Raw genomic sequence first — 22089 nt, forward strand, 5'->3', positions numbered from 1 at the left:
CTCACTTTTGTTGCCACTCTTGAGTCCATCGATGCTGCCACTTTGCCAATACATCTCATTGGGTGTCTTCCTCTTTTTCTCTGGCCCTTCACCTTGTTGTTGTTGTTATGTGCTGTCAAGTCGGTGCCGACCCATAGCGACCGTGTATAGGGTTTCCGAGGCTGTAAATCTTTACGGGAGTAGAAAGCCTCATCTTTCTTCCACGGAGCGGCTGGTAGTTTCGAACCACTGACCTTAAGGTTCGCAGCCCGATTCGTAACCACTACGCTACCAGAGCTCCATTTGGTCTTAAATACAGGAGTTTTTAAAAAGATTCTTTAATTTGAACCAATCTGTTCCTTGTCTAAAAAGTGACTGTGATAGTTAAGGTTTTGTGTCAACTCAGCTTGGCCAGAATTCTCAGTGGTTTAGCTATTAAAATGTAGTTATCACCTCCAGGATGAGATCTAATATCATACAATCACTCCAGTGATGTGATCAGCCCTGATCTGACATAATTAGCTAGTGTGTTGTAAATCCTCCCTCCTATGACGTTCATAAGGCTGGATGTAACTGATAGGACTAGGTTGTATCTTAAGGCAATCTCTTTTGAGATATAAAAAGAGACAGAAGTGAGCAGAAAGGGGAGACCAAGAAAGAAGAGCTGGGAGAAAAGTGTGTCCTTTGAACATGGGGTCCCTTCACTGTAAAGGTCCTGGTGGTGGTGGTGGTGTACCTTGCAGTGGTTCCGACTCATAGTGCCCCTGCATAGGGTTTCCACAGCTCTGAATCTTTACGGGAGCAGAAAGCCTCATCTTTCTGCCATGAAACAGCTGGTAGTTTCAAACTGCTGACCTTCAGGTTAGCAGCCTGACTCTTAACCACTATGCTACCAGAGCTCCTTGTGAAGTTCCTAGATCCATGGAAAAATTGATGCTAATACACGCTCTCCAAGGACTGCTGGTACCTACAGATGCTGAAAGGAGGTTAGATAGGACCTTTCTCCAGAGCTGGTGCTCTCAATTTGGACTCCTAGCCTCCTAAAGTGTGAGAGAATGAATTTCTGGTTGTTAGAGCCACCCACAATGGTATTTTTGCTACAGCAGCACTAGACAACTTCAGACAGTGACATCAGGGCATAGTTACTATTCAAGGTTTAAAGAGTATCTCAGCATTAGTCTTGGTGAGCCCTCTAGTCTCAATCGACCCGGTAAGGCTAGACTTTTAAAGAAATTGAGTGCTGTTCTACATCTTTCTGCCATCATTTTAGAATCCATGTATTGTGGTCCTGATTAGAATGGTCAATAGTAGTTCTTCTGGTCTCAGGGTAGATGAGGCCAGGGTTGGTGCAGGCTGTTAATCTGTAGATTATCATTTCTTGTCTTACTGTTTGATTTCCTTTTTGTTTTCTGGACAAGTATAGACTGGTGTCAGGAGGGACCAGTCACTGGAGAAGGATATCATGTTTGGTAAGGTGGAGGGTCAGAGAAAAAGAGGACGACCCCCAACGAGATGGATTGGCCAAGTGGCAGCATCGATGGACTCAAGCTTAGCAACAGTAGTGAGGTTGGCCCAGGATCAGGCAGTGTTTCGTTCTGCTGTGTCGCTATGAGTTGGTACCGACTCAATGGCACCTAACAACAACAACAACATAGACGGTTGACCTGTAGGTTTGAAACATTTCATTTGCCCAAGTCTTTTCCTCAAATAACTCCCTTTTTTGGTGAACTTTCTTTGCTTTTCTGATGATAAAATATGTAACTTGCTACTGAGTAAGCATGACCAAAGTGAAATGTTGACTGGTGTGCCACCTTCATGCTTGTCCATGCTGCAACTATTATGTGTGTCTTACAACTTTCAGGGCTCGTCTCTCAGCATTATATTGGACAAAACTCTGTTGTGATCTGCAGGGTTTTTACTGATTCGTTTTTAGAAGTAGACCACCAGGACTTTTCCCCTAATTTGACTTAGTCTGGAAACTCTCTGAAATCTGTTTATCAGGTGTGACTGTGCTGGTGTTTGAAATACCATTGTCATAGCTTCTAGCATCGCAATAACAAGTAATCTACCAGAGTATGACAAATTAACTAAAGGGTGGTGGAAAGCTACATACTCATCATATAAAGTTTGGGAAATAGTGAGAAGCATAATTAAGAGATTGTATAGTGCAGGGAAGTGAGCCCTTTAGGCACTTAAAATACAACTGGGAAAAAGAGCTTCCTCGTCAAAGTAGAGTCAACAGTGATGATGTGAATGGAGTAAAGTTTTGGGGATCTTCATTTGCTGATGGTGCATAACTCAAAATGAGGAGAAGCAGCTGTAAACGTCCATTGATAATTGGAACAGAATGTGAAATGTACACAGTATGAATCTAAGAAAATTGGAATTTGCATAAAAGAGATTGGAATGCATAAAGATCAGTATTCTAGGCACTAGTGAGTTGAAACAGACTGGTGTTGGCCATTCTGAATCTGGCAATCATATGGCTTCCTAAGCTGGGAATGACAAATTGAGGAATGGCATCATATCATCATCAAAAAGAACTTTTCAGGATCTATCTTGAAGTTCAGTGCTGTCTGTGGCAGAATAATATCCATATGCCTACAAGGAAGAGCAATCATACCACTATTATTCAAAGTTATGCACCAACCACTAAAGCCAGTGATGATGAAATTGAGGAATTCTGTCAGCTTCTTCAGTCTGAAATTGATCCTACATACAATCAAGATATATTGATAATTACTAGTGATTGGAATGCAAATGTTGGAAACAAAGAGGAAGGATCAGTAGTTGGAAAATATGGCCTTGGTGATAGGAACAATGCTGGAGATCACATGACAGAATTTTACAAGACCAATGAATTCTTCATTGGAAATGCCTCTTTTAAAACAACATAAAAAGACAACTATACACATGGACCTCATCACATGGAATTCACAGAAACCAAATTGACGACATCTATGGGAAGAGACTGTGGAAAAGCTCTATGTAATCAGCCAAAATAAGGCCAGGGGCTGACTGGAACAGACCATCACTTACTTATATGTAATTTCAGACTGACACTGAAGAAAATTGAACGAGGCCACGAGCGCCAACATATGACCTTGAACATATCCCACCTGAATTTAGAGATCATTTGAAGAACAGATTTGATGCATTAGATACTAATGACCAAAGACCAGACGAGTTGTGGGATGACATCAAAAACATCATTAAGAAGACAAGAAAGAAGGAAAAGACCAACATAGATGTTGGAAGAGATTTTAAAACTTGCTCTCCAGAGTAGAGATGTTAAAGCAAGTGGAAAAAGTGAGGAGGTAAAAGAGCTGAACAGTAAATTTCAAAGTTTAGCTCGAGAAGACAGAGTGTCAAGTATTATAAGGAAATGTGCAAAGACCTGAAGTTAGAAAACCAGAAAGGAAGAATATGCTCAGCATTTCCCAAGCAGAAGGAACTGAAGAACAAATTCAAGCCTCAACTTGAAATATTGAAGGATTCTGTGGACAAAATATTGAATAATGCATAAATCATCAAAATAAGATTGAAGGAACACACAGAGTCACTGTACCATAAAGAAATGGTCGATGTTCAGTCATTTCAAGAGGTATTTTATGTTCAAGAGCCAATGGTATTGAAAAAAGAAGTTCAAGGTGCGCTGAAGGCATTGGCAAAGACCAAGGAATTGATGGAATACAAATTGAAATCTTTCAACAAACTGACAGCGGCACTGAGGCACTCACTCATCTATGCCAAGAAATTTGGAAGACAGCTAGCTTCCTGGCCAACTGATTGGAAGAGGTCCATATTTGTGCCCATTTCAAAGAATGTGACCCAGTGAAGGTGGACATTATAGGACAATATCATTAATATCACATGCAAGTAACATGTTGCTGAAGATGATTAAAAAATGGCTGCAACAGTACATTTACAGGGGAATGCCAGAGATCCAAGCCTGATTCCAATGGGGACATAGAAGGAAGAATATCATTGCTGATGTCAGGTGGATCTTGGGGGAAAGCAGAGAATTCTAGAAGTATTTTAACCTGAGCTTTATTGACTATGAAAAGGCTTTTGACTGTGTGAATCATCACAAGCTATGGGTAACATTTCAATGAACAGGCATTTCAGAACACTTAATTGTGCACAGGACGAACCTGTACGTAGCACAAGAAGCAGTCATTCAAAGCAGTCGCTCAAATTGAACGGAACAAGGGGACACTGAATGGTTTTAAAATCAAGAAAGGTGTGTGCCCTGGTTGTATTCTTTCACCATACTTATTTAATTTGTATGCTGAGCAAATAATCTGAGAAGCTGGATTATATAAGAAGAATGTAGCGTCAGGACTGGAGGAAGACTCAATCACAAACCTGCAATATGCAGATGATACAACCTTCCTTGTAGAAAGCAAAGAGCATTAAAATACTTAATGATGAATATCAAGGACCACAATCTTCGCTATGGTTTGCACCTCAATTAAAAGACAAAAAAATCCTCACTAGGGGACCAATCAATAACATCATGATAAATGGAGTCAAGATCGATGTTCAAAAAAAATATTTTGCTTGGATTCACTATCAACATTTGTGGACATAGCAGTCAAGAAATCACATGACATTTTGTACCAGGCAATCTGCTGCTCAAAATCTCTTTAAAGTGTTCAAAAGCAAAAATGTCAGTTTGAGGACTAAGGTATGTCTTACCCAAGCCATGGTATTTTCAGTAACTTCGTATACGTATGGAAGTTGGACAATGGATAAGGAAGACCACAGAAGAATTGATGCAGTTGAGTTATGGTGTTGGAGAAGAATATTAAAGGTACCATGGATTGCAAAAGAACAAATAAATCTGTGTTGGAAGAAGTACAGCCAGAGTGTTCCTTGGAAGCCGGATGGTGAGACTTCATCACTCATACCTCAGACATATTATCGGGAAGGAACAGTCACAGGAGGACATCATGCTTGGTAAAGTGGAGGATCAGTGAAATCTGTTCAGTGGTGGTCAGCAGTTACAATCTGAGATGTCCAATTCTAAATTGGATTTTGAAGACAGAAAGGAAATAGGAAGATTTAGAAGGCTTGCCTATGCTTGAAAGGAAATTGAGCTGAACTCATCCAACTTTCATTTTGTAAATGACAACACTGAAGCCCGGGGAAGTAAAATGATTTGCCAAAAAGTTAGTGGTACAATCTGAGCCAAAAATTGAGGGTCTTTTCATTTGAAATGTGCTGCCTCTTGCTGTCAAAACCTTTGCTTCATCTGACGTTGTAGTCATCCATGGCTGTGGGACAGGGGCACCACAGACTTAAGTGATTCTGTACTCAGCTTGTTCTAGGTCAGCTGGGTTTTGGACATGTCTGTTCTGATCATATTGCCTTCAGCTTGAGCCTCATTGAGTTTGGAGTGCTGCCCTGGTCTTGGGAATGTTTTAAAAACGTCACCTAAGAAAGATTCCTGAAAGTGAGTCACTGTGAAAAACTAAGGCAATAAATCAAATAACTCAACCTATCTCCACTTCAGACTCTTTAAACACATTATATTCAGGTACGGTCTCCAGAAAAACAGCATCACTTGGGGAATGAGATATGCAAATTCCTGTTGTTATTGATCAGAAACTCCGGAGGCTCAGCAGTCCGTGCTTTTAAGCAGTCCTCCAGGTGATACTGGTGTGGCCCTGTAGGATAATGCACTGGACAGCGAGGATGGTTTGAACCACAAGATTGGTGGTTCAAACTCACCAGCTGCTCCTCAGAAACCCTACACAGGGTGGCTATGAGTCAGAACTGACTTGATGGCACTTAACAACAACAACCAGGAGACAGTTATGACACTTAAGTTTGCAAATCACTGTCTTAAAAACATGCCTTAGAGCCTGGAAAAGTTCATGGCAATTCCATTTCATTGGTTCTGAAAACTACTCCTCTGCCCACATCTTTTTTCCTTCCAGAAGAGCCCCACACACACTTCACCTTGCCATTTGGGTGAACACTGTGGGGTAGAAATGGAGAGGAATGAAAAACCAGTGACCCAGCGGCAGGAAAAGCTGTTTGCTTTGGCAGGTTTGCCTGTGCTTGGAGCCAAGATTCAGTCAATCTTGAAGATTGACTTTATTTAAGTGATTCTGTTCTCCTTGGCCTCCTGCTTGGGGGGTAGGGGTGGGAGTGATTAAGGAGTTTACTGGAAAAGGAAGGACTAAATTCTTTGTCCCACTCTGATGCCCATGCCCCTGCTGCCAGACCTCCAATGCATACGTCTTCCCAAATAAAACCAAGCCAGGCAGCTCTCTGCTGAATGGGGTTTTCTTTTTGCACCATTAGCTTAAGTCAGTGGAGATTCAACACAATCCATGAAATTAAACAATTAGGCAGTGGGATTTTGGATGGGTGGCATTGGTGCTGGGTGTGTATGTGTGTGTATGTTAGGAGGAGCAATAAAGTTACAAACCGGTCCCTTTTGCCTGGCCTATTCGTTACCTCCTCAAGGTGTCTGAGATCCATAAAACAGGACAACTTCAACTGAATAATTTCCCCCAAATGAGTCACTCGGGAGCATTTTCTACATCTGCTGGGTTTTTTTTTTGTTGTTGTTGTAGATTGAAGAACAAGAAAGCTGCTTTCAATCTTTTTATTTTGTTTTGTTTTGTTTTGGTAATGTATGTCCTTGTAGTGAGAAAATGCACGTAAGCATCCAGTGTGTGGTTTGTGGTCCAGGGAAAGTCTGAGTTATTGTGACAAAGTGCAAACCCCTTTCTTTGCTAAACAAATAAATGATTCCAAGCCTGGCTCCTGCTGGGAACCCAGGACTCAGTGAAGCTGCCATTGCAGGGCTTTTGTCATTTGGGCTCTTTGGGGCCCTAATGCCTCAAAGGCAGCTTTCCATGGTGCCCAGACCCTCTGCTGAGTGTTGGAATGAGGCTACAGTGTTCACAGCCAAGGGTCCTTACCCAGCGCTATTACCAAATCTCATTTGCACAGTTGGATTTGGGGATTGGCGCATTCTCCCTCAGGGTTGCCCACCCAAGAGATTTGTGAAACTTGGGCTGAGAAATAAAATTCAGCCCTCTCTCTCACCATGGCTTAACTCACTGCCATTCGACTCAGAGCAGCCCTATGTAGGGTTTCCGAGGTTTAATCTTTATAAGAGCAGACAGCCTCATCTTTATCCCATGGAATGCTGGTGGGTTTGAACCACTGGCCTTGTGGCCAGCATCCCAGCGCTTAACCCATGTACTACCAGGGCTCCTTTCTGGCTTAAACTCCAGAACCAAACCCACTGCCATCGAGTCAATTCCAACTCATAGCGACCTTCTATAGTAGACTCACGGAGTCCTGGCATGGCGCTGTGGGTTAATGCGCTGGATTGCAAGGTCATTTGAACCACAGTGTCGGTGGTTCAAGTTCACCAGTCACTCCTCAGGGTTTCTATGGGTTGGAACATACTTGATGGCACTTAACAACAACAACAACATAGTAGATTCGTAACAATCCTCTATAGTAGGAGTCCTGGTGTGGCACTGTGGGTTAATGCGCTGGACTGCAAAGTCGGTTTGAACTGCAAAGTAAGTGGTTCAAGCCACTCCTCGGAAATCTTATGAAGGGTTGCTATGGGTCAAAGCTGACTCTATGACACTTAACAACAGCATAGTACGGGTGGGGAACATCCGGTGCATAGGTTGCATAAGGCAGGTGAAATCATTTGGTCTGGCCCTACCAAGGCAACCACAGTTCCAGCCATCACATTGCTGATGTTAATGATTCCAAACCTAGCTCCTGCTGGAAACAGAGAAATCTTATACAACCCATGGGCCAGATGTTCCCCACCCCTACTATATTGTTGTTGTTGTTAAGTGCCATACAGTCAGTTCCAACGTATAACAACCCTGCATAGGGTTTCTGAGGAGCAGCTAGTGAATTTGAACCACCAACCTTGCAAATCCAACTGATTTTGAGGTCAAGTACTTGTTGTTAAGTGCCATCAAATCAGTTCCAACCCATAGCGACCCTATTTATGGTTTCCAAGGAGCAGCTGGTGAGCTTGAATAGCCAACCTTGCAGTTCAAATGACTTTGCAGTCAGGCGCATTATGGGGATTGCTATGTATGGTTAAGAACCAACCCAAAGGCACCTAACAAAAGCCCTGTCTGAAAACAAAAGGAATTGAGGGGGAAAAGACAGTAACCTAGGAATCAAGGTTGTCAGCCCAGAAATGATTTTTCATCGGTACTTTTGGAAGAAAATATATCCAAAGCGCTTGTCCAGTAGTAATTAGAATCTACTGGGACCTCATTTGTCTACTTTGGTTTTTCTTCTCAGAACTATGGAAGAAAGCAAAAAGCTCTCGGTGGAGAGGTAGGAGAACAGATTCTAGTCTCCAGCTATATGACCTTGGGGCAAGTCAGGTAGCCTTTCAGAGTGTCAGTTGAACTAGATTTCGTGTCCTTTCCAGTTTAAATAATCCAAATTCGAAGCTAATTTTGTATCTGAAAAGGAAGGGGATTTCACTAGATCTGTGTAATAGCCCTCCCTGGCTCCAAATAGCAGGGGGGAAAACCCAGGAAGAAAATCAGTGGAGTTCTTATTCAAACAATCCCTTATGAAGCTATAACTGAGGCTGCAACTACTCTTGTCTGTTCAAACAGGAAAGTGAAAAGATTATAAAAAATAAAACAAAAACAAAAATCGTGTATATATTTTAAAAAGTCTAATAGACGTAACAAAATCCTGCAGTCCCCTTCCCACCTCTAATTCCCATACCCCTGCGTAACTGTTCTCAACTGTTCTAGCTGTCTTGTGTGATATTTAGCAATATGGAGTAAATAAATAACATGCTAATGTTTTGATTTCTTGATTTTTATTTTAAGACATTATCTATTGATTTCCTGTTAATGGACGATCAAGGTGTAACTCTCTTACACTTTCTCCATGTCCTCTCCCCATTTCTTCCAATATTTTTTGCCATATTTTGATAAAATTAATGTTTAAAGCTTAATTCTCAGTATGTACATATTATTTGCAGCTGAGCCATGTAATACACTGCATTTATATTTTCTTTCTTGTACGTCATTTTGATTTTCCTTGAGATAGTAAATGCTTGCTTATTTGCTTAGCTTTTCATGTTTCTCCTGGTGTAGCACTGTAGGATCAGCACCAAACTGTGAACCACAAGGTCAGCAGTTCAAACACACCAACTGTTCCTTGGAAATCCTGTACTGGGTCTATGACAACATTATGAATTAATTACTGATCTTTCTGTCAGATCACCTAATATCAGTGTCTTATGCTGAATTTTCTAAAGAAGCAAAACTAGTAAAGCTTCTATTGTTGTTAGATGCCATGAAGTTGGTTCTGACTAATAGTGACCCTATGCATAACAGAATGAAACAATACCTGGTCCTGAGCCATCCTCACAATGGTTATTATATTTCAATCCATTGTTTCTGCCACTGTGTTAATCTCTTACATCTTCTTTTCTCCGACCCTCCACTTTACCAATCATGTTCTTCTCTAAGGACTGGTCCTTCATGATGTATCCAAAGTACAAGAAACAAAGTCTCATCATTTGGCTTCTAAGGAGCATTCTGGCTGCACTTCTTCTAAGACAGATTTGTTTGTTCTCTGACAGTCCATGGTGCTTTCAATATTCTTTACCAATACCATAATTCAAATACATCCATTCTTCTACGGATTTTCCTTATTCATTGTCCAACTTTCGCATACATGTGAGGTGATTCAAAATACTTGGGTCAGGGGCACCTTAGTCTTCAGACAGGCATCTTTACTCTTGAACACTTTAAAGAGGCCTGGTATGGCGAATTTGCCTAATACAGTTTGTCATCTGATTTCTTGACTTCTGCATCCATGACCATTGATTGTGGATCCAAAGAAAATGAAGTATTTGGCAACTTCAATCTTTTCTCCATTTATCATCTTTATATTGGTCCAGTGGTGAGAATTTTTGTTTTCTTCATATTGAGGTGCAATCTCAATTGAATTGCAATTGAGGTACAATGGAAGACTGTCTTCTTGGATCTGTATCAGTAAGTATTTCAAGTCTTCATTGCTTCCAGCAAGCAAGGTTATATCATCTGCATATCACAGATTGTTAATGAGTTGATGAGTCTTCCTCCAATCCTGATGCCATAGTCTTCTTCATATAATCCAGTTTTCTTCGATTATTTTATCAGCATACAGATTGAATCAATATGATGAAAAGATGTAACTTTGATATATTTATACTTTTCTGGATTTTAAACCATTCAGTATCCTCTCGTTCTGTTTGAATGACTATCTCTTAGTCTAGTACAGCTTCTTCATGAACACAGTTAAGTGTTCTGGAATTTCCACTCTTCAAAATGCTATCCATAGTTTGTCATGATTCACACAGTCAATGCATTTACACAATGAAGCATATATATATATATATATATATATATATATATATATGTATATTTATAAAGAGGCTTATGCAAGGAAATTGCTCACACAATTATAGAAATGGGCAAGTTCCAAGTCAGATGTCAGGCTGCAGGTTTCTCCTGACTCCCATAGTTGCATGTGCTGTACAGCACACTTTTTTCCCACCACCTCCTATTGTCTTTGCTTTTTAACTCCCTGAAATTCACCATTGCTCCTTCCTCTTGTGGCTTCCCAGAGGTCATCAGTGACATCAGATCACCAGATCTGGTCATTTCTTTTTGGATCTCATTCTTCTCCAGCTCTGTAACACTGGGATGGATGAATGCTTTCTCCATTTGGAATGCTTTTCTGCTATGGCTTTTGTGACATTTGACGACTTGGTTTTCCATGTGTACCTCTGATAACTTTAAAATATATGTATATATATTTGTATTGTTAAAGTTTTTCTATAACAAAACATTTGCCAGTTCAACAATCTGTACATGCACAATTCGGTGACATGTGTTATGTTCATCATGTTATTCTGTTTAACTCCCAATTATCCTGCCACCATTAATAGAACCTTAGTGCCTCCGTAAGCAATGACTCCATCGCCATCCCATGTCTGGTAACCCTGAATAAACTTTGGTCTCATGTTGTTGTGTATACCACCAAGTCTATTTCAACTCTTAGCAACCTTGTAGGACGGAGTAGAACTGTTCCTTCAGGTTTCCTAGGCTGTCGTCATCTTGAAGGTCTTTCTTCCTTGAAGCTGGTAGATTCGGACTGCCAACCTCTTACTTAATAGCTATCTGCTTAACCGTTGTGCCACCTGGGCTCCTTTTGGTCTCTATACATTTGTCTGTTTCATATAACTGTTGTTGTTATGTGCCATCGAGTTGGTTCCGACCCATAGCGACCCTGTATAGGGTTTCCGAGGGTGTAAATCTTTACGGGAGTAGAAAGCCTCATCTTTCTCCCGCAGAGCAGCTGGTCGTTTCGAACCGCCGACCTTAAGGTTCGCAGCCCGATTCGTAACCACTACGCTACCAGAGCTCCTTATAAGTGTGGTCATAGTTTATTTACCTTCCTGATGACCTTTATCCTAATTCTTCTTCACCTCACCATCCTTTCCAGGAAAGCCCTCTTTCTCTGCTATCCCTCTACGGCCTTCATTTTAGCTATTACCTGTAATCATATGACTCACAAATCTGATTTCTCCCTCAGCCCCATTCCTACTTTCTCACCAGGTCTTAGATCCATGCAGTAACTCCACTTCTTTGATTGGCACTTGGTAATCACTTGGTAAGAGTTGCCTTACTTCCAAGTACCGTATCTAGGAAGTTGGAAGAATAAAGGCTCTATTAGTAGAAGGGAAGTCAGGAGGGAGAGATGGCTTTGAAGAAAGTATGAGTTTGGAATAGGTGTAACAAGATTCCTATTCTCATTTCAGTCTCAGAAAAATGACGGAAGCGCATGGGAAGGCAGCTACCAAAGCAAGTATACTTTTTGAACAAAAAATAGGGCTGAGGTGACTGTGGACTCAGACTTTAAAGGCTAACTTGTTGGTTTTTGTGTTTAAGTACCATTGAGTCGATTCTAACTCACAGCAACCCTGTATAGGGTTTCCGAGAAGTGGCTGGTGAGCTTGAACCATTGACCTTGTGGTTCAAACCAACCTTGCAGTGCAGCGCAGTAACCCACAGAAGGAGCTATTATTTTAAAGTCAAAACAAACCTAGGTAGCTTCTACTTACAGCATCAACTTTTATGATTTCAAGTGTTCTGGGTTCCTGAATTCTTACTATTTCCATGGGTAGCCCATGATTACTAACCAAAAGTTTGCTCAGACCTACCTGGAGGTGGCTGGTAAGAAAGACCTAATGATTTACTTTTAAAACTCAAAGCCATTGAAATCTGCGTGAAGCACAGTTTTACTCTGAAATACTCAGGGCCTCTATGAGTTGATTGTGAATTGAGTGAAGGCTTACAGAACAAATCATCAGTTTTACATTCAACAAACTATAGACACTTGGTTTCAAACTTCCTCCTTGTAGTTCCCATTTCAAAGGCTGCGTCTTTGATCTCCAATGCTTGACCATTCTACGGTATGCCTAACTTAACTAGCTTTTCTGTTTCCCCTGTAGACATACCTGTTGCGTGGCTGAAAATTGTGCCACAGGGGTGAGTTCAACTGTAGACCTGAAGGGTGATAAAGGCCAATAAGCCTCGTCTTTTTTTTTTTTAATCATTTTGAGTTTCATTCCATAGTTTTTCCTACTCTATCCAGGACTTTCTAATGTGATCTGTTTGAGAGCAATTGGTAGTGGTAGCTGGATACCATCTAGTTCTTTTGGTTTCAGGATCATGGAGACTGATGCTCATGGGTTCCATTAGTCCATTGGACTAATTGTTTCCAAACATCTTTCATTTTTATCACTCCTCTCTCTTTCCTCTGGATAGGGAGAGTACAAGTTTCACCTTAGGTAGCCAATTATGAGCTTTAAGACCCTAGTCACTACTCACCAAAATAGGATGTAAAACCTTGTATTTTTGGATTGTATGCCAGCTGACCATGGTGTCCCACAAAACCATGGTCCTGAGTTCTAAGGGGCTATACAGGCCAACTGACTTCTTCCCTCTAGGTGCTTGGTGATGTCTAAGAAGTTTTCATAACTGTGCCCCCTGTATGCACCACCGCATTCATGGATATATTTGCAGCAAAGGTAAATACCCATGTATACATATCCTCTATCAAACCTTTATATATCTGTGGGTATTCTCCTGCTCTGCGTTTCATACTTGGTCATCCTGTGTGTTTATCCATGTATCTTCCTGTAACATCATTATTGCAGGATTGTGTATGTAGCAGTATATACCTCTGTGTTGCCTTTAACCCTTACACTCCTCTCCATGCCTTTCCATGCCTTCAACATTCTTCTGCCAACTTTCTTCATAGTGTAGATTACCTTCCCCTTCACCCAGATTAGCACGTATCTACCCTCTAATCAATTTATCTCTCTCCCTTCCCTCTCATTCCTGATAGCCATCAATGAATATTTCTTTTAAGGTGGCAACCTTTTCTTGATTTTTGCAATAGTGGTCTCATACAATATTTGCTCTTTTGTGATTGTTTAATTTCACTCAGCGTAATGTCCTCCAAGTTCATCCATGTTATTAGGTGTTTCAAAGATTGATCATCGTCTTTTAACGTTGTATGTATGTGTGTCCAAAGTTTATCCATTCTTCCATTGATGGGCACCAAGGGTGCCCACATCTTTTTGCTAATGTGAATTGTGCTGTGATGAACATGGGTGTGCACACATCTGTTCATGTAGTGACTCTTATTTCTTTAAGATATATACCAAGTAGAGGGCTTGCTGGGTCATGTAGCATTTCTGTTTGCAACTTTTTGAGGAAGCGCCATGCCATTTTCTATACCACCATTTAACAGTCCCACTAGTAGTGTAGGAAGTCTGGAGAGAACACTCTTACTGGCAATGACCCATATGTGGGAGTAATGTCTTACCTTAAAGGATGTTAAGTTGTTGCTAAGAAAATGAAGCATTTTTTCATTTTTTTCCCAAAGTTTATTTTTAGTTCACAGACCAACTGTTAAAGGTTGGTCTTCGAGGGTAATGGCACCATTATCCCCTAGGATGAGAAGGGCCCCTGGAAAGAGAAGGAGCTCAGGTGGAGGATATGTGCTCAAGACGAATGTTGCTGGCTGTCCAGCATTGCCCAGACTGCATTGTGTACTTAACAGATGAAAAACTGACATGTGGGGAGTTCCAAACCAGATTCTGTGGTTATAGTTAGAATCCAGGCCCCAGTGCTCTCTCCAGCACACCAACTCCAGCAGCTGCTTCTGGAGGCTTCTGTTCCCTGCCCACCACGGTTTGCATTAAAAACTGTGAATACAACCTATGGATAAATCCCTTGGGTCTAGGCACTGCCAGCATGGTGGGGAATTGTGATCCACACCAGGCTATTCCTGGGATGCCGCTACCTCTGCCCCAGCAGGCGCTAGGTGTGGCATGGCGGGAGATTGCACTCATGTCTACAAGGAACTCAGCCTTGGACAGCTGATCGCCTATCCAAACATTGTTGGTAATCTGCATCCCTAAAATAAACCCAGGAAAGATAGAAAGATGTTAGTAATTTCTGGCCATATGTGCCTCCCCCCTTCCCTACTATCCCCACCTCAAAAAGAAAAAAGAGAGTGAGTCAAATGGCCAGAAAAAAAAGAGAGAGACAGGGAGACTAATGCATAACACATTTCCATCATTTGATTTCCCTTCGTTTCCCCTTCCCGCTCCCCCCACCCATGTAAACGAAATTCCTTTACACGGTCATGGCAAAGGAACATCATTTTTTGAGTTATGATTAAAAGCAACACAATCAAAAGATTGAAATAGTTTCCACTGAAGCAATACCATTCGAGTCATGGTATGGTAAGAAAGATTGTGACTTTGGGGCTTGGTGTGTGTTCTAATCCTGATTCTGCCAATCAGAAACTGGCCTTTTCCTGATGAGCACATAACCTTGGGTCCTTGCCCTTGACTGTAATAAAACAGTAAGGATGCCTTCTTAACGTGACGTAAGGAGCCATATGCTATGTGCCCTTGAGTCAATTCCTACCCATGAAGCCATACAGTTTCCTAGGCTGTCGTCTTTGTAGGAGCAGATCACCAGGGCTTGTCTCCTGTGGAGCTGCTGGTGGGTTCAAACCGCCAACCTTGTGTTTCAGCTGCTGAGTGTCTAACCACTGTGCCACCAGGGCCCCTCTAGATGCCTTCTAGAGAGTCCCTATTCCAGAGCCTGGCACACGGTGAGGCCTCAGTAAACGAAGGCTCACTCCTCTGCAGAAAGTGAGGCATTGTAGGATAAGCACTGCACTGTTCACCACAAGGTCTGTAGTTCAAACCCACCAGCCACTCCTGGGAACCCTGTACAGGGTCACTGTGAGTCAGAACCACCTAAATGTCACTTAACCGAAAACTATAGTCTTGCTTGGTTTCTAGCCGTAGTTTTGGGAAATAGCTTGGCAACACCTGGAGTCATTTTTGGAAGCTCTTGTGAAAGGAACAGAACTGCCCTTACTCTGTTGCTCTGAGCAATGTTCTTTGCAACCTTTCTCCCAGCCCCTTTAGCTGTTTTTGCAGAAGAGTGATGGAGACTTTGACTTTGTCTCGGTCTGGGCAGCATCTACCCACTGAGAACTTTTCCCATTCAGGGAACCATAGATGGGAGCAGGGGGCATCTTCTCTTAACTAAGGGAACCACGTGGTACAGGGACTGTAAGGCCACAGGGGCAGCTGAAACAGGCTGGAAATGGGCTGACTTGGGGATGTCTGCGGTGAGATGTTGCAGGTGTGGTCTCTGTACTTTGTACCTGCTGCGTTCCAGCTCCTGGTCCCCACTGCACTCTGTTCACAATGGGGGGGTGGGAATGCAGCATCCTCACAATCACTGGGACTAGTGGGTGTGGGTGAAGGACGAGCCCTGGGAAGGACACAGCACTGGCTCACCACTGTACATCTGGTAAATGTTGAATCTCACCAGAAGTCAAGAAGTCAGTAGGTTTTTACTTCTGCCCTGGAGAAAAGTCACTAGGAAAGTGCAGACAAGAGAGGAATTTACTGGAGAGCTAAACTTAAGCCACTTATACATACCAGGAAGTCTGAAACATCCTGAGAGGTCAAGTTATTCCTCAACTAGAATATTCTGATCTTCAGTGCCCTATTCCTGAAACTGCTGCCACCCTCAGGAGCAGGGCATTTCTCAAGGGATATTATATGCATCTTGAGTTAGCACACATGGCTGCTAAACCGAAAGGTTAGAGGTTCTCATCCAGCCATAGGTGCCTTAGAAAAAAGACCTGGCTATCTGCTTCTGAAAAATCAGCCGTTAAAAACCCTATGGAGCTCAGTTCTACTCTGACACACATGCGATTGCCTTGAGTCTGAGTCGGAGTCAACGCAACAGCAACTGGTTAGTTAAGTAGATGTAAGGATCTGAAGCAGTAGAACCGTGTTCAATTTACTGGCTTTGACACTTTCATTAAAGATTTGTTCCAAGGATTTTTTTTTTTCTCCTCTTTATTCTTGGATTAGCCAAAGGTATGGTTTTCTCATCAACTAAATGTTAAGTAATAAAATCACAAATGCAGCTTTCTTTTGCCCAGAGTAGTCTCTTTTCCCATTTCAAGTAAAGTTTTTTTGAAATGTCTGTGGAACTGGAAGGCAGGTCCAAACTCTATGCTCTACATTTCAGTCCATTTAATCAAGTGCTCTTATCAAGTGCTGTTGACTTGCTTCTGACTCATAATGACCCTATGTACAACAGAATGAAACACCACCTGGTCCTGCTTCATCCTCACAATGGCTGCTATGCTTGAGCCCATCCATTGTTGCTGCCACTGTGCCAGTCCATCTTATTGGGGGCTTCCCTCTTTTTCACTGTCTCTCCACTCTACTAAGCCTGATGTCTGTCTCGAGGACATATTATTCCTCCTGGTAATATGTCCGAAGTATGAGAGACAAAGTCTGGGCATCCTGTCTTCTGAGGAGCATTCTGGCTGTACTTCTTCCAACACAGATTTGTTTGTTCTTTTGACAGTCCATGGTACTTTTAATATTCTCCAACACCATAACTCAAATGCATCAGTTCTTCTATAGTCTTCCTTATTCATTGTCCAACTTTCACATGGTTCATTACAAAAAAATTTGAAACCATAGAGTCAGTATGGACATAATGGTCTAAGTTCATGATTGATGACTTTGGACAAATAAACGTAACCCCAGTCTCATTATCTGTTAGATGGGGGAAATAATGGCATCTTCCTCATGAAATTCAGCTTAAATAAGAAAATGCATATACAATTTCTGACATGCCATATGTTTTATAGCTGTTAAAACACCAAATCAATTGCTGTCAACTGGTTTTCAGCAATTATGTATATCATAATATATCATGAATATAAGAGACTAGAACTGTATTCCCTAGGATTGTCAATGACTGATTGTTTTCCTAAGTAGATTACCACACCTTTCTTCAGAGGTGCCTTTGAATGGAGTTCAACTGACACCCTTTTGGCTAGCACAGCTCAGGAACTCCGTATACTTGTTAGCTACTATTATTTACTTCAGGTTCACAACTTCCCTTATGGAATGTGGGTAGAAACTTTGAGTTATTGAAAGAGAGGGCTAGGTAATTTTGAATTCATGAGAGTTCAGAGGATAACTAAATTATTTTGTGACTATCATTTAAAAAATACATTTCTCAGTTCCTTTGGAAATACCTGGACTGGCCAGTCTTAAAGGGAAATTAATCAAAAAGGACCTTCCTGCCCAGAGATATTATCTATCAGTGGCTTCATGTATTTAGTGCTTTCCCAGCTGAAAATGTGCCTTCACACCAGTTTATTCCCAGCAATAGATGCTGTACACCTATCAGTAAAACAGTTAGTCCAGGGGTTAAAATGATGTTAATTCAGGATCTATAGAGACAAAAGAAGGTGGAGTTAATGGATGGGCTGGTTATTATGGTAACAGAAGAAGCTCATGTGAAGATTTGTGGCAGAAAGTAGCACCACAGTTTAGCTATGAGGATTTCACCAGGACATGCTCTCATCTGTCAGGAAGTCAGAGTAGAGTCTGACTCTACAAGGCACTCCTTTCTGTGCTGACAGAATATCAACGGTCCCCGCTATTAAAACAAGGACCCCTGGTAGCACTGTGCATGAGGTGCTGGGTTGCTAACCACAAGGTCAGCAGTTCAAACCCACCATCCACTCCTGGGGAACAAGATGAAGCTGTCTGCTCCTGTATAGATTTACAATCTAAGAAACCCTATATCGGGTTACTATGAGCCGAAATCAACTCGATGGGGTGGCTTGGTGTGGGCAGTTAAAAAACTGCCTTAGAGATTCAGTCTTACAGACCCTAATTATTTTGATGCTGCAGTTGGACTTCTGTGTTTGATGCACCCAAGTGTGACAATTTGAAGTACTCTTTAATTTTTCATTTGCAACGGTGCAAAAATAGATTCCATGTGTCTTATTGGAGTCCTGGTGTGGTGCTGTGGGTTTAATGTGTCAGACTGCAAAGTCGTTGGAACTGCAAGGTTGGCGGTTCAAGCTCACCAGCTGCTCCTTGGAAACCCTATACAGGGTCACTATGGGTCAGAATCGACACGACAGCACTTAACAACAACAACATAGCATTAGATTATATGAATTACGTAGGATTATATAGTTCCCTTCTTTTAAAGCATTGTATGATATCTAAGTTGCTGAAATTTAAGGAAAAGAAGTATGATTTGACTTTGAAAATCTATTTATGGCACCCCATGAAATTGTTGAGCTGCCATGAGACACACAAACCAATGGGTCAGAATCAGTAGCACAGAGAGTAACCAAGGCCTGGATTTTTGTTTATAAAATGCCTCCTCCTTTTACTTGCTATTTGTATTCTTTTTTACCATCTTCCTTAGCCGTAAAATTGGGTTGCTGTTTTAGATGAAAAAGTATGCTCTAAAACATGTCTTTTCTTCTTCTCTCCTCTTGTCGTCCTCCCTTCCCCCTCCCCATTTCTAGCACTGAGGATGAAAATAAAAGAAGTGAAAAAAGAAAATGGTGACAAAAAGATTGTCCCCAAAAAGAAGAAGCCCCTGAAGCTGGGGCCTATCAAGAAGAAGGAACTAAAGAAGCTTGTCTTATACCTGAAGAATGGGGCTGACTGCCCCTGCCACCAGCTGGACAACCTCAACCACCAGTTTCTCATCATGGGGCGGAAGGTGAAGAGCCAGTACTTGCTGACAGCGATCCACAAGTGGGACAAGAAAAACAAGGAATTCAAAAACTTCATGAAGAAGATGAAAAATCATGAATGTCCGACTTTCCAGTCTGTCTTTAAGTGATCGTCCTGGGGGCGGGCCGGGGAGGGAGCCGGTGGGTTGGGGCCGAGGGGTGGGGAAAGAGCGGGACAACCCTGGACCCCCTTGGAGGTTCATATGCATTGCTCCTTCCCTTGGTAGTGGACGTTGTAATCCAGTTGGCTTTGTTCTTACAGCATTCCCACTCCTTCCTCCATAGCATGCTCCAGACCCCTGTATAGCCAATATTTAAAGCTGCACATTAAGATAAGGAAAGGACCGTTTAGCTTAGGAAGCCATTTTTTGAGAACTGCAGTGTGAAATGGCATGTCACTCTGCAATAAAAGAGGTGCAAAAAACCATTCCATCCAGAGACACAGCCACTAAGCAAGAAACTATTTGTCAGTAGGAAGAAAGGATTAGGCAAAGAAGTGACAGATATCCACAAACACCAAGTTCTGCAACAGATTGCTTGTGGATCTATCGGCTAATCTCTAGCTTTGGGACTAGTCCGTATGAGCTATTGTTAAACCACGTTGCTTTCAGCTAGAGTCATGTCTCTTCCAGCCTGTTTTAGACCGAAACAGACACAGACCACACTGACAATTTAAGATCAGTTCCAGAAAATAATAGGTGCAAGGAGGAAAAGCTCAAGTAGAGCATATAATAATGAAAACAAAGGAACTAGGAGGTAGATTATTGCCTGGTCTTCCGTCAGTCTTTCCAAATGATACGAATCAGCGATTCTCAGATGCCGTGTAAGTGGCAGTTAACATCAGCCTTAGTGTGTGCTCTTACCTCTGGACATGTGTGGAGGGGTGGCACGTGCCTGCCTTTGTGTAAAGAAAAGAAAACACAGTGGGCGCCAAACCCACGGCCTGAGAAGACGACGATTTTCAGACTGAGAAGGCAATGGTTAGTGGTTTTCAAACAAACATCTTTAGAGAAGAGAAAAAAAACTTTACAACAGCCAGCAAATTGCTGATCAGGGTAATGGGGCAGAGAACTTGGTGTACTCATGCCATCGGTCTGTTCATCTTGTATTTTTTTAAAAACAGCAACTATTCACTTTGCAAGGTTCTTACAAAAACCGTCTTGCATTGAGCGTTTGAAAAGTCTACAAAGACCAAGTTCTCGTGATCGACTTGAAACTACTTTCTGTACATCTCCCTAGGCATTTTCATGGGAGGTGGGTCCCCCCTCCTACCCCTTCCCCCTCAGGAGCATAGCCATGTGGCCCTCTTTCCCGTGTAAAGAGATTGGTTCATTTGCCCTCTCTTCTTCATTGATCTGGCCCCAACACAAAGCTCACAGTGCCTCTGATTTTTTTCTTTCTGATGCTGAAGCTGTTGGCTGTAAACTTCATTGCCCATAAATCAAAGAAAATCAAAACAACTTGCCTGTCCCACTGCACTTTGTGTAATTCTTTTGTTCTTTTTCCTACAGAGGGAAAGTTGAAGCGCTAGTGTCCCCATCCAAGGATATGATCATTTCAAAGGCCAAACATCCCTACAGCATTTCTAAGTGCCCTAAGATATTTCTCAAAGCCCCTGTGTTTATAAAAACCAGTTGACACCAAGTCTATCCCAACTCACCGTGACACCAGGTGTGTCAGACTACAACTATGCTCCACAGGGTTTTCAAGGTCTGGGTTTTTGTAAGTAAGTAGATAGGCAGGTCTTTCTTTTGAGGCACCTCTGGGTGAACTTGAACTGTCAACCTTTCAGTTAATAGTTTAACTGCTTGTACTACCCAGAGACTCCTATGTTTTAAAAGTATTATACATAAACTTGCCCACTAAAAACAACTTCATTTCTCTTGGCCAATCTATAAGAAGTATAACTCTAAAATATTAATGCTCATTTCTTCCCCAAAACCTGATTCTGAATTCTCTGTGACACCTCCAGGGCTTCAGTAGGAGTAGTTGTTGTTCCTCTAAAACCAAACCCTGCCATTGAGTCAGCTCTGACTCAGAGCAATCGTAGATAGGGTTTCTGTGACTTTCAATCTTTGAGGGAGCAGAAAGCCCCGTTTTTCTACTGTGGAGCAGCTGGTAGTTTTGATCCTTGTGGTTAGCAGTACTAGGTGAGTGTTTCTAACCCAACCTGGATGCTGCTGTGTACCACTCTAGTGACCTTGTCTGCACACACACAAAAGTGGGAGATTCTGTTAACTTCTCAAGACTCCAGTCTGAAAGTTAGCCTGTCAATTGAGTTACCGACAGGGCAGTTATCCCAATATAATTAACTTTTCACAATTAGGCCATCTTTAACACCTTTATGATATTTTTTTTATCTGACCTTTAATAATAAAGTGTGTGTATATATATATATATATATATATATACATTTAAAAAAAAATCATCCAAAGTTACAGGCAAATCACGTAAGTTCCCCCAACACTTTATGTATATATATCATTCGAGTCTTGGTGTAGTGCTGTAGAGCAAACACTAGAGTACAAGGTTGTCAGTTCAAATCCACCAACCGCTCCTCGGAAACTTGATACAGTGTTGATGTGAGTCAGAACTGACTGGATAGCACTAAACAACATATAGATATTGGAACCCTTCTATTTTCCACTTGTCAAATTGAAATCTGGAGTATTTCATGAGAACATGATTCTGGGATCTTGTTCTCATGAAGTGCTTGTTGCCATGTTGACTAAGTGCACAGTACAGTAGCACCCTCTTCCAAAGCTGGGGCTGTAGCAGTTCCGGCAGAAAGAAGCTGACGGTGGCCAAGCTCTGCAACTTTGTAAGTGGGAGTTCTCATAGGAAGTGACAGCATTCTAAGAAAGAGTTCAGAATCATTGGAAATATGAATTGCAGCTGCAGGTCTGA

General features: G+C 41.8%; 1 protein-coding gene across 1 annotated transcript in view; it reads left to right on the forward strand.

Moving 5' to 3' along the window:
* LOC102830554 (secreted frizzled-related protein 1-like) overlaps positions 1-19292 on the forward strand; it is a 68584-nt gene extending 49292 nt beyond the window's left edge. Inside the window, exon 3 of the mRNA XM_006859937.1 lies at positions 18970-19292. Within this exon, the coding sequence (XP_006859999.1) occupies positions 18970-19292 (323 nt within the window). The remainder of the gene's footprint in view (positions 1-18969) is intronic.
* Positions 19293-22089: the final 2797 nt, after the last annotated feature.

This window comes from Chrysochloris asiatica, unplaced genomic scaffold (genome assembly GCF_000296735.1).
Source record: "Chrysochloris asiatica unplaced genomic scaffold, ChrAsi1.0 scaffold00035, whole genome shotgun sequence".
Lineage (NCBI taxonomy): Eukaryota > Metazoa > Chordata > Mammalia > Afrosoricida > Chrysochloridae > Chrysochloris > Chrysochloris asiatica.